Source organism: Falco punctatus (genome assembly GCF_963210335.1).
Source record: "Falco punctatus genome assembly, chromosome: 3".
Lineage (NCBI taxonomy): Eukaryota > Metazoa > Chordata > Aves > Falconiformes > Falconidae > Falco > Falco punctatus.
This window is the reverse complement of record NC_137582.1, coordinates 24,963,658-24,976,015: the sequence shown is the minus strand read 5'-3', so window position 1 is coordinate 24,976,015 and position 12,358 is coordinate 24,963,658. Positions and strand designations below refer to the sequence as shown.

The 12,358-nt window shown below is 40.4% G+C and overlaps 1 protein-coding gene across 1 annotated transcript in view; it reads left to right on the top strand.

Moving 5' to 3' along the window:
• The first annotated feature begins 2,832 nt into the window (after positions 1-2,832).
• Positions 2,833-12,358, top strand: part of TRHR (thyrotropin releasing hormone receptor) — a 35,788-nt gene continuing 26,262 nt past the window's right edge. The window contains exon 1 of the mRNA XM_080381583.1: positions 2,833-3,661. Coding sequence (XP_080237709.1) covers positions 2,867-3,661 — 795 coding nt within the window. The 5' untranslated portion in view covers positions 2,833-2,866. The remainder of the gene's footprint in view (positions 3,662-12,358) is intronic.

Genomic DNA, 12,358 nt, shown 5'->3' with positions numbered 1-12,358 from the left:
TCCTTCTGCAATTGCTGCAGATGTTATAGAAACATTGCAGGTTGGGTAAGTACTGTATGGAAAGAAAAGGGAAATGCTCCATAGAGGATGTTAATCAATACTATCAAAATCCTCTGAAAGTCTCCTGTAGATATATGTCCCTATAGCCATACAGTGACAACTCTATACTTTTTTTCTTTACCAGAATGCAATACTTGGTAAAAAGCCATAAAAAGTGAGCTACTGGCTCAAGCAATGTGGTCTGTCCCATCTCTGATACAGACCAGTAGCAGATGCAGACAAATGAGGTAAGCATTGGATAACACATTTCTTGAGTATCTTCCACACTTTCTGTACTCGCTTCAAAGTCACGTGGGCTTTTAAATATTCTCCAGCTTCTTGGCATCCCATGTCCTCAGCCATTACTTCTGGCACTGCAAACACATACTCTCAGATGCACTAGTTCCTCAGCCTCAACTCAGACCATCCACATCACCTACAAAAGCTAGCAGAATACATGGAAACATAAGGAACAAGGCTTTATAGCGGAACAGTGTGGCAGAAAGGTATCAGTCATCCCTGAAAGAGAAATCAGTCTACAAAGGTGCCAAAAACGTGTGGTTCACCTGAAGCCATTGAAGGTTAAGGGTTTTTTCCAGGCTGTCAACTAACTCAGTTTCCTGGTTTGAAATCTGTTCGACACCCTGCTGGGTTTGATCCCTGCTAGGTCCCTGTTTACTGACACTAAACCTACGATAGTTCATTCCTGGGGTCCCTTCTGGGGCCTTTTATGCTGTGAGGTTGAGCATCTGGGGCTCCACACACTATAGCCACGTAACCTTAAAAGCACAGACTGCTAAGCAGGAATCTGTCCAGTTTCAAGGACAAAATGTTGTGGGGTATGAAGGGGGCTGGAAGGAATTCTTTTTATGACATCCAGGTGTTATACTAACACGGACCTTCTTCCTCTTCTAGCTGGGTCCAGAATAACAGGATCTGCAGATTGTATGGAGCAGAATCTTGATGAGACCCATTATATGATTTTGTTGATATACTGTTCATCAAGTAACCAGCAACCTGAATTTTCCCACAGACCACTGCCAGGTCACTGGCAACAAATCTGATTCTTTTCACCCCTGTTTCTTCAGCTGTTAAATAGATGATACTGTAGATCATGATAATTGCCTGCCTTTGTTGAGTATTTTGTGGTCTACAGATGAAAAGGTTCTGAGCATAACTGAAGTGTGAAAAGGCAAATGGAAAAAATTACTGGAAAAATTAACAGAGTGGCTTCAAACCTCTGAAAGTGTTTGAGTCTAACTTCCAGCTCTGATTCGGGTGGTGTTCTCTTTTTGTCACCACCTGTTGTTCCAGTTTATTTGAAAGCCTAGTTTTGCAAACTTTACACCATGTGCCCATGTTAATCCTTCTCTCTTAACACTAAAATCTGTTTTGAAATCCAAGTTGCCTTTCTCCAGTTGCGCAACATTTTAAATTTTTGAACGCTCCCTGAGCAAAGAGCAAAAACAATCGCCCTAAATGGAGGAAAACATGGATTTAAAGTCAGATTTAATCTTCAACTGTTTAACACAATAGCCTAAGAAAAAAAACAATGGGTTGAAGGACTGTGGTGGGGAGTTGACAAGGGCTCTTTCTCAGAGCCCTGCAGAAGGGTTTGCTATTGTTTCTCTCACTGAGGCATTAAGAAAGTTCTGCACCCATCTCCATGTACAGATGGGCTCATGAATACTGCTACTGCATCTGTAGGGCTTTCATCAGTGCATCTCAAAGCAGTTATTTCCACCATTCTTTCATTTGTCTCTGGTTTTACACAACCTGACTGAAAAAGGAGAGTTTATTCAACCAGAGGAGATTCTTCATTGAGGAAACAGTGGTGGATTAGTAACTCTCTGTGTGTGTGTGTGCGCGCACGCACATGTGTATGTGCGTGTGACAGATCTCATTAAGAAGTAATTTGTGCTCTGATGGTTTTATTCTTGCTGTGCTACAATCCTGAAAAGAGCCAAAAGGGCTCAGGGGTGATGACAGCAATAGCAACAGAGGTTTTGAAGAGAATGTCTATAAAGTAAAGAAACCCGATTTTTCCCGCTGTTTTCAAAAACAGCAATACATCGCTTTTTGTAAGCTCTGAAGGGACTCTTACAGCTCCCTGCAAAGCAGGAGGCAAGTGTAAAATACCAACACTTTCACAGGGACATGGAGGAAGTCAGAATTCTAGAAACTGGTGGGGTTTTTTTTGTCAATCTCCCCTTTCTTTGCCAGGGTGGATCAATATCATCGCTACTCGAGATGGCTGTCTGAGAGCAGAAAGGGAAAGCAGTGTGAAGCAGAAAATCTGTGGGGCTTTACAGATCACTGTCCTTTCACCTCCTGCTGCTGTCTCCACCCTCGGTATGTTGTGACTCCTCCTGGAAAGCGGTGATGCTGAAGTCTGCCTGGACTGGATCAGCTCAGTCCCATGCAGTGCTTCAGCCAGCTGGCAGCGCGGGAGGGCTCTGCTTTCCTTGCTGCCGCCTCCTTCTCCTCCTCTGCGGGGGGGACAGCCCCATCTCCACATGCCGTGTTTCCATGAATGCCTCAAAGCGGCTATGAGAAAACAGCTTTTTAACCTGTGCAAATGAGCTGGAGTCTTAGAGGGATTCGAATTTGGTAATCGAATGCTGGTAATTGAATTTGCAAAGACTGAAAGACCAGGTGCTTTCAGGGGAGTGGAGGACGGTACAGGAATGGGACTGTGACTACATGGAGAATGTGCTCTTGGGCTACGGCTCGCCCCACACTCTGCTCCACTCACTTTTTTCAGGGGACCATGGAGAACATGAGCTGAGACCAAGTGCTGGGCAGAATCAGCAGTGGGCTGGTGAAGATGGAGAATGGCACAGGGGATGAGCAGAACCAAACTGGGTTGCCACTATCAAGCCAGGAGATTGTTACAGCCGAATACCAAGTGGTTACCATCCTCTTGGTCCTCCTCATCTGTGGACTGGGCATCGTGGGCAACATCATGGTGGTTTTGGTGGTCCTCAGAACCAAACACATGAGAACGCCCACTAACTGCTATCTGGTGAGTCTGGCTGTGGCAGATCTCATGGTGCTTGTGGCTGCAGGACTACCCAATATCACAGAAAGCCTGTATAGATCCTGGGTGTATGGCTATGTGGGGTGTCTCTGCATCACTTATCTGCAATACCTAGGGATCAATGCTTCTTCTTTTTCCATCACTGCCTTCACCATTGAGAGATACATAGCCATCTGCCACCCAATCAAAGCTCAATTCCTGTGCACTTTTTCAAGAGCCAAAAAGATCATTATTTTTGTCTGGGCTTTCACCTCTATATACTGTATGCTCTGGTTTTTCTTACTAGACCTTAATACAGTAGTCTACAAAGACACGACTGTTGTGTCCTGTGGCTACAGGGTGTCCAGGAGCTATTACTCTCCTATCTACATGATGGACTTTGGTATATTTTATGTTGTGCCAATGGTATTGGCAACTGTCCTCTATGGCCTAATTGCTAGAATACTCTTCCTGAACCCCATCCCTTCGGACCCAAAAGAAAACTCTAAGACGTGGAGGAATGACGTGGCTCACCAAAGCAAGCCTGTGAATCCCAAGATGACTAACAGGAGTTTCAATAGCACTATTGCTTCTCGAAGGCAGGTAGGAACAGCAGTTTGAAATGGCTTTCTGAAACCTAAATCCCAGTCATTTTAGAGATTGCTAGTCTAAACCTGTGAAGAAGGTAAAATATATTCTCCTTTTTTGCTAAGTAGTCAAGCTGAAGTTCTGTGGTATCTGTACACACACATCTAAACATGTATTTTTTCATGCCTATTCATTATTCTCTACTGCGAGGACTGAAAAAGTAGTATTTTAGTTCCCTTATCAAAAAGCAATTAGGAAGTGTCAATAAAGAACGAAACATTTTTAACTATAGTTTCTTTATATTACAGCCTCTAGTAATCCTGCCAAATATACCAAGTGACTTTTGAGTTAATTTTGAGTTCTGAGGAGAGGGAACTGGCCTGGGAGTTTAGGACACTTGAGGTTTTGTCCTAGCTAAGGCACTGTGTTACTCTGCACACACAGTCGTTACTTTTCCTGTCTCTAACTCTCCTGTGAAAAGTCTACCTAAGCAAGTCTGTATATAAAAGTGCTTTGTAAATGCTAAGTATCTTTTTTATTCTGTCTCTCGTAAAGCATTTTTATGTATTGATGACTCAAAACTGAGGCATAGGTTTGACTAGTTTCTTTTTATATTGTTAAATATGTATGCTGCAATGTGTAATTACACAGGTAGGATATAGTTAGTAGATTTAATTTATGGTTATTTGCAATAAACCATACTGCCTCATACTGGCAGAGCATGCAGCAGGTAGCACAGTCTGGTGCAGTGCTGAGAAATGCAGGGTGCATTGCTTCACAGCTGGCTTTTGGGAGCAGGCTCCTGTTGGGTCAGGCACCCTGATGCAAGTGTTGGGAAGCAATGCTCCATGCGGAGCAATGCTCCGTGCTGAGCAGCTTGGCTCCAACGCCTCAGCAGCCGCTGCACGGTACCGCGAGGGTCGCTTTGCCAAGAAGGATGCTTCTACCTCCCTGCAGTGTACAGTCCCCTCAGGAAGCAAAGCTGAGCTGTGCACATTTTCAAATAAGCTGCGTGCCCACCTTGGGTGACAGGTTGAACTTTATATTCTTCTTATTTTATGTAGATTGCTACTGTTCGATGAGAGGGACTGTTTTACATTATTACAGAGATTGCACCGACCTCAAAAGTTAACTGAGCTGCCTGTTAGAGCACTGAGTGCTCACAGAGCATTGGAACCATGCTTGGAAATGCACAACTGAGATATGTGGGCTGAGTTATATTTAATTATGTGCCTCCAATTATAGTTAATAGTCAGATTAGAACTGTTTAATTTTGTTTTTCTTTGTCTATTAATTAGTAGTAGAAGTTAATCTGCTTTTCAAGTTCTTAGTATCACCTTAGTGTACATGTTTGATTACATGTGCTTAGCATCACTTGAAAAACAGACAAATCTACATTGAATATTGCTGAATGTGGATACTGTTATATTATGAAACAAAAATGAGGATTATAATATGATGTCTTTTATGTCTTGCAAAGACAACAAGACTTTTTCTAAAAGCCTAAGTAACCTGATTGTTTAAAGTAGCATTACTATGAGTAGAGGTAGCATTTATGTGCAGTACAACATAGGAAGCAAAGCAAGAAGAGTGTGGCATTATTAGCAGGATTTTTTTATATAATATCAGCATGCAAAATATAGCTAGTGGTGTAAATTGGGAAAAGAGAAGTCCGTATTAAAAAAAAAATATCTGAAATCTCAACAGTTAGTAAGACACACAAGTGAAAATTTTCTGCTGTGCTGGTAAAGGCAGGTATAGATGACAGTGTAGTTTGGCCTCATCGTGAGTTCTGCTGTCATGTATAGACATGCTGTCATGCCTATATGCCTTCTCAGAATGGTGCTTGCAAAGCAGTGGCGGAGTTGCATAGGATGCCCAGCATGTGATCTGTAGAAAAAGTGACTGAAAATGTGGTGTACACTTCCCACTTCTGTAGCAGTTCCCATATTTATCCAAGAAAAATTCTACAATATGAAGTTGGTGCATGTTTGTTCCTCTGGTGGGTTGGCTCCAGCTGGCAGCCAAACACCTACCCAGATGTTTGCTCATTCCCCTTCCGCAGCAGGATGGGGAAGAAAATGGGAAGAACATGAGCAAGAAAGCTCATGGGTCAAGATAAGGACAGGAAGGTAACTTATCAGATATTGTCATGGGCAAAGCAGACTTGATTTGTGGAAAAATAGCTTCCCTTACTGCCAGTTTATTGTCCCTTGTTATGGCCCCAAGTTACATTCAGTTCCTTCTGTGAGGCAACTGGCAGCACAGGGCCAGGGAGTGTTGCAGTCAGCTTGCAGAGGTTTGTCTCTGTCACTCCTTCCTTCTCAATCTTCTCCTCTGTTTCAGTCTGGGTCCTCCATGGGCTGCAGTCCCTTCAGGTGGTGCCTGCTTTGCCAAGGAGCATCTCCTTGGCTGACTTGGTGTTCTCTCTGCTGTTTCTCACTCTTGTTCTCTTCTCAACTCTGTCTGTTTCCAGCAGTTTTGTCATTTCTTAAATATGTTTTCACAGGCACCACCAGCTTGGCTGATGGGCTCAGCTGTGTCCTGTGGTGGGTTTGTTGGAGCTGGATGGAACCATTTGTGTCCAAAACAGGCCAGCTCCAGGACTCTTCTCAGAGAGGCCAGCCTGCAACCTCCCCACTGTCAAAACCTAGACATGGAAATTCAGTATAGTTCCACTGAGTCGTTACAATTTTTATTTTTATTATTATTATTATTATTATAAGTAACTAATTATGAGCTCACAATTACATAATATACTAGAATGAAACAGGAACTTAGATAAGTTTCCTCAGCCTTCATGAATGTTAAACTTAGGAATTCGATAACTATTTTTTTATGATGATTAATCCAATATGGCAGTATGTGAATTGATCTCCCCACTTAGTCTGATCTGGTTTGCTTGACTAATCTGGATTTATCTGGACCCAGACTGCCAGATCATACCATTTTCTTTATTTATTGTGGGACTTCCCATTATCTCATCTAAGTCTGGAAAGTCTTTCTAAAAGGTCAAAACTTTCTTTTTACCTGGGTAAGAAAGCACTTTCTCCCCTACCCTGTCATACAGTGGCTGTGTTCTGGTTGAAGAGCACTATCTGAAGCTGTTTCCGAATCATGGCAGAAATAGACCGTATCATCCTGTATTTTTTACGCTGGTATTATTGTTTAGCATATATGTACTGTCAGTTTTGTGTTTCTGTGTCTGCTTTCAAGAATTAATCTTCTATATACCATCAGTACTTTCTATTGTGAGTCATACAGTTATGCAATTTCAATTGTTTTCCTTAAAAATGCCAATACATTACTTAGATTTCTGGCATGAGAATGAGCCCAGAATTAGAAACTGGCAGACTAAAAATGTGAAGACCAGCTTGGAAACCATCCTGGAATCAACATCTAGGATGCTTCCTCACACCTGGAACCAATGGATAGATCAAGGAAAAGGGAGGAACAATCCTGATATGGCATCTAGAATAGCTCAATATTCAGAGAGGAAGCAAATATGGAGTAAAATAACAACTTCCTTGCAGCTATGGAGGACACCTACCTAAGCTGAGGCCAGGCAGGGGTGGGAAGTTCAACAGTGAGATAAATAGTGGGGCCATGGCTACTGCTGAAGGAGAATAGATGGACCATGTTCAGTTTAGTTAGAACAGATATTTTCATTCTCTGATGTAAGCAGATGTAACACCAGCACTGAAGGAGAAAAAAGTGGTCAGGTGACTGGAGATCTTTTGTTTTCAAAACAGGATGGCAATTTAGAGCATGCTATGATTTAGAAAGAAGGCCTAAAATATATTTTAGAATGGTGAGTCAAGGCTTTGCAACATACTTTTCATGTGAGATGCCTAGGAATGAGCTCAGAATGAAGCTATAGTACATCTCCAACAAATGAAAATCAGTTTTCCCAGGCAGAAAGTGGTTCTCTGCTACTCATTCCATTCCCTGCCTTCTCCCTCCCACCCATGTGATTTCAAAGTGATTGAACTATGTTAGTTCTAGGAAATACTACATTCCAATGTTTGGAAAGCTAACAAGAGCAAAACCTGTTTACTAAAGGATCAATACCCCCATACTAACAACCACCAACAGACAAAGCCTTTGAAGTACAGGCCCTCTGAAGTGTGCATTCAAAGCAGTGTGAGACAAAACTGAACTGGGAAGAAGAGAAAAAAACCCAAAACCAAAAAACAAAAGAAACCCCCCAAAAACAGGTATAAAAATAAGTATTTTTTTAAAATGTCAAAAGAGGAGGAAAGGCTCAAAATAATCTTTCTTTTCTCATAAAGTATCTCTATTTCCAACAGATTTTTGTTTCACTGAACAACCTCTGTTATCACTGATATTGGACGGCTACTGAAATTGAGTTATTTGTTTACACTGCAAGCTACAGTTCTACCAAGGGAAGAAACACCAACGTGTACCCATAGGATGTGTCAAACTTTAGTCTTACATCCACTTCTGAAGAGCTAAATCAATCCCACTCATGTAGTATTTACTCTGTTTTACAGAACTGTACTGGATAGCAGGGTGTAATACATGTATTTTAAAGGTTTTCAAAAAGAAAACTAGTTTTATTTGACAGTCAGGCACTTTGTACCTGGGAGTACATTTCCAGTTGACTTTTCACTTTTCATCAGGCTTCTGGTTCCCAGAAGGAGCAGAAACCAGTTCATTCTTCCCCTTCTTTGTCAGAAGCTACATCCAGCTGACCCATTTTTTATGGAGAGCAGTAAGAGCCATTCATTGCCTTGGCAGAGCTTTTGATCAGCCATTACAAGTCAGTAGGCAACACCTGGCTTTTTCGTGAGGGGAGGACATCTTTGCCAGAAGGCAAGAAACTGCTCTGTTCCATTTTCAGAGCAATCAGTTTGTGTTCAAGGCTGTGTAGCTTTACTCCCTGATGAATCAAGTAGTGTTATAAATGGTTTTAGTATTGAAACATGCAGGTAAACCTTGAAGTGTGTGTTTAGTTTGTGACTAAACTTGAAGTGTGTGTTTAGTTTGTGACTAAAGAAAAATCTTTAAACACTTGTTAGGTCTGATGGAGCTGGTGATGATTGTGTTGAATGGAGTTTCAGCTATGCCTTGCAAAGAAAATAACCTTGCTAAACTGAAGTTTGTATATTGCTGAATAATACCATGGCAAAGCATTTGACTGGCAGTAGGCGGTGTTCAGTGTGACATAATTTTTTTTGCCACATAAGATTAGGAGAAAATGAAAAGGTGACTAAAAGTAAGATGAGAGCTCTTTGACCACAGGAAAACTATAGAGTATTTCTGCTGAGTGATTTGTACAATCTGAACCTGAGAAAACGTAATGAAATGGTTCTGGTGTACCCATTTCCTCAGGTTAAACAGGAGGGAAGTTGAGAAAGCAAAATTTTCCAGCACCTTTCAGTTGAACGCGGGTCACACTAGCTGAAACTTTAAAGCTTAACAGAGGAAAGATCAATATGATTAGAAGATGATGCCATGACAAAGAGCATTTCTTCAGGCCAGACAGTTCAAAGTCCCATTTACTTGATTCAAAGACAAAGAAGGAACTTCAATCCAAATTCAGTGTTAAGTTTTATTTAATAATTAAGCAATCATTTGGACAGATGATGACAGGTCATGAAGGAGTGAATTGAAGTTGATTTCTATTCACTTATCAGAAAATACAGAATATTAATTCAGAGCTGTCTGATTAGATATGTAATTTGAATGTGTAAGGAATCCTGGTCCTTATGAAGCACTGAAAAACTGTAATTGTTGTCATGGAACTAGGGTAAAACCTGCATGGAGTAGTAAAAAAAGATTGAATTTGATCCAAGGGATCATGAGCCAGTAAGGGACTTTGTCCCAGACCCCTCAGAACCTTAGTTTAAAGAAATTTCCCTCCAATATTTTGTTATAATTTCACAGAATCACTGAGGCTGGCAGGCACCTCTGGAGATGATCCAGTCCAGCCCCAGTGGTAGTGCCCCTTTCAGTGGTGCTGTAGTAGACTGCAGACTTGTTAGCCTACAAGGGAGATGGTTTTCTACCGCTTTATATTAGTTTCTTCATTGGAGTTGCAAAGGCAGATGGAACATTTACATCTTTTATTTTTCAGGCATGCATATGATTGCATTAACCTACCAATTGGTGTCTTTGGTATTCCAAAATGGCCTTTCATTGGTACTTGCAAACCATCCATATTGTTAAGTTTTCAGAAAATATGGTCACTGACTGTATCCTAATAAAAATGAATAGCAATTGAGGAAACAATAACTGCAGTTACAGGCATTTATCCAACATAAATAGTAGTGTGTGTACATAAATTCAAACTGGAAAAAACACAAGTGCCCATACCAAAAGTTTGACTAGATCATCCATTACCAAAAATCGCTTACAAACTAAAATCAATGTAATCTACATTTTGCCTCTATCAAGCAGCAGTTCATATGCAACTTACATTCAAACACATTACAGCTTCAACTTTACACATGCTTGAAATTCAAGATAATAATTCCTTAGTCTTTACTCATAGTCTTCCTTTCTGTAGCTTTACACTGTAAAGTATCAAAACAAATCTCAATGCTTCTTTTTCTTTGATTTTCCATATACATCACCACCACAATTCTACTTAGTTCTAAACTCTTTGCTTGCAGAAATAAAAGAAATAATGATTCCTATTTAAACTTTGGAAGATTTAGCTACTTACTTTATATTTGCTGTTTAGGACAAGGAAATCAGAGAAGATGTGTACCTGTGATGGTAAAAGCTGAAGACTGATCGCAGTTTCCCCTCTTGTCCATTTTAGGCATTCTATTCCCAAGCCTTTTATAAAAAAGACAAGAAAGAATGGTTTCATTTCATGAATAGAAAATGTGTTCTTTAAAGTATTCAGAGCAGATTTTGCAATGAAACAAAGGTTCACTAACAAGTAACACTAACCAACATTAAAAATTTCTTTACAGTATACGGTACGGAGAGAAAAGCTATTTCTGCCATTTTTTCTTTTCTTTTTATTTTTTTCCCTGCAAGTCCTTGATTTTGCTAACAGTGCTTCTTTTTCTCTAGCAGCACAGGTATTAGGATCTCACCACATTTCTAAAATGTTAATGCTTTTTCTTCTGAAGATTTGAACCATTTTGTTCTGCTCAGAAGCAAGAAAATATCCTGAAGACCTAGTCATTGCTGGAAGGATGGAGAGTGAGAGAACTTAAAACTGAAGGACAGAAAAGGGATTTGCTTTTCACACAGGAAAACTTTGAAAATGTGAGGAAAATTGAATCCTCTTTTTCTAAGAGTACCTGTTGTGTGAGCTACCTTGGCAAGCAGGTTATTACCTTTTAAGAGGGAGCAAGAGGCCAGGGGAAGCAGATGGGAAGACAAGGAAGCAATCTTGTCTATATATATATATAAATAGTCCCCTATTTATAACAGCTAAGAGTCCAGACATTGTCTGGCTGATGTACTTATGGAATCACAACCTGAGCTGTGTGCTTCCTTTTCTCTTTCCCATATGTTCCTCATCTGCCCAGTCCTCCAGATCAGATACTGGTTCTGGCTGTGTTGATCTCTCCCACACTTCCATTGTATCCCACTTAGCTCAGCTAACAGATACCAATTTTTTTTTCCTGTCCATCCATAATATAAACACTGAATTACCTAATTGCAAGTAGGTTTCATACTTTCCCCTAAGGATTTCCTAGTTTTCTCAGTTATCAAGGGAACTGTAAAAATAAATACAGACTTAGATAGTAAACATGTTTGTTTATACTTGAGATGGGATCCAACTCATTTAACATTACACATATATCACAAAGCTAGTTGCTTAGTTCAGTCAAATCACCTAAGGTACCTCCATGGTCAATTAAAACAGGTAGGTTGCCCTCTAGAGAAAGTTGTATCTTAGACATTGATGCAGTACATGATGACCCAGCCCCCAGAGAAACTCCTCTGTTCTCTCACAGCTGTTCTCTTACGGCAGTGCAAGCACATATTCCAGCTTGCAATGCAAGATAATAATAGAATTATAGAATGGTTTGGGTTGGAAGGAACCTTAAAGATCATCTAGTTCCAACCCCCTGCCATGGCAAGGGACACCTTCCACTAGACCAGGTTGCTCAAAGCCCCATCCAGCCTGGCCTTCAACACTGCCAGGGATGGGGCATCCACAGCTTCTCTGGGCAACCTGTTCCAGTACCTCACTGTAAAGAATTTCTTCCTTATATCTAAGTTTTATATGGCTTACATAAAATCCTCAATCGTATCGCTTGGTTTCACTTGTGGTGTTATTATATCAAGACCTTAATCCTTTTATTTATTTAGTCCTCCTTATACAACTTCTTTCAGTTTACAAAATCACGAATGGGTAGATACAATCTCTGTGCATTGAAATGAACACCACCAAGCACAAGAAAGAGAGATACTATTACCTGCCTTTAAAAAACAAGACTGACTCTCTGGCACATTAACTTAGTAAGTATTACTATTAATTTTACCTATCAATGTTAGGAAAGGTTAGTATTCAAAGGAGAAGGAAGCAGCTACCAAGTTGTGAGTACCATGGTAATGATAATGTTTTATAAAACTGCTTCCTTAGAATGACAAGGTTTTGGAGCAGGAAGGAAAAAGAGAAGACCCGTTCAGAATGAAAATACTGGGAATCTGTTGAGTGAAAAAGATTTTAAATATTTTTAAGAATATTTGCAGAAACCAAAAGATAGGGCTTGAAGA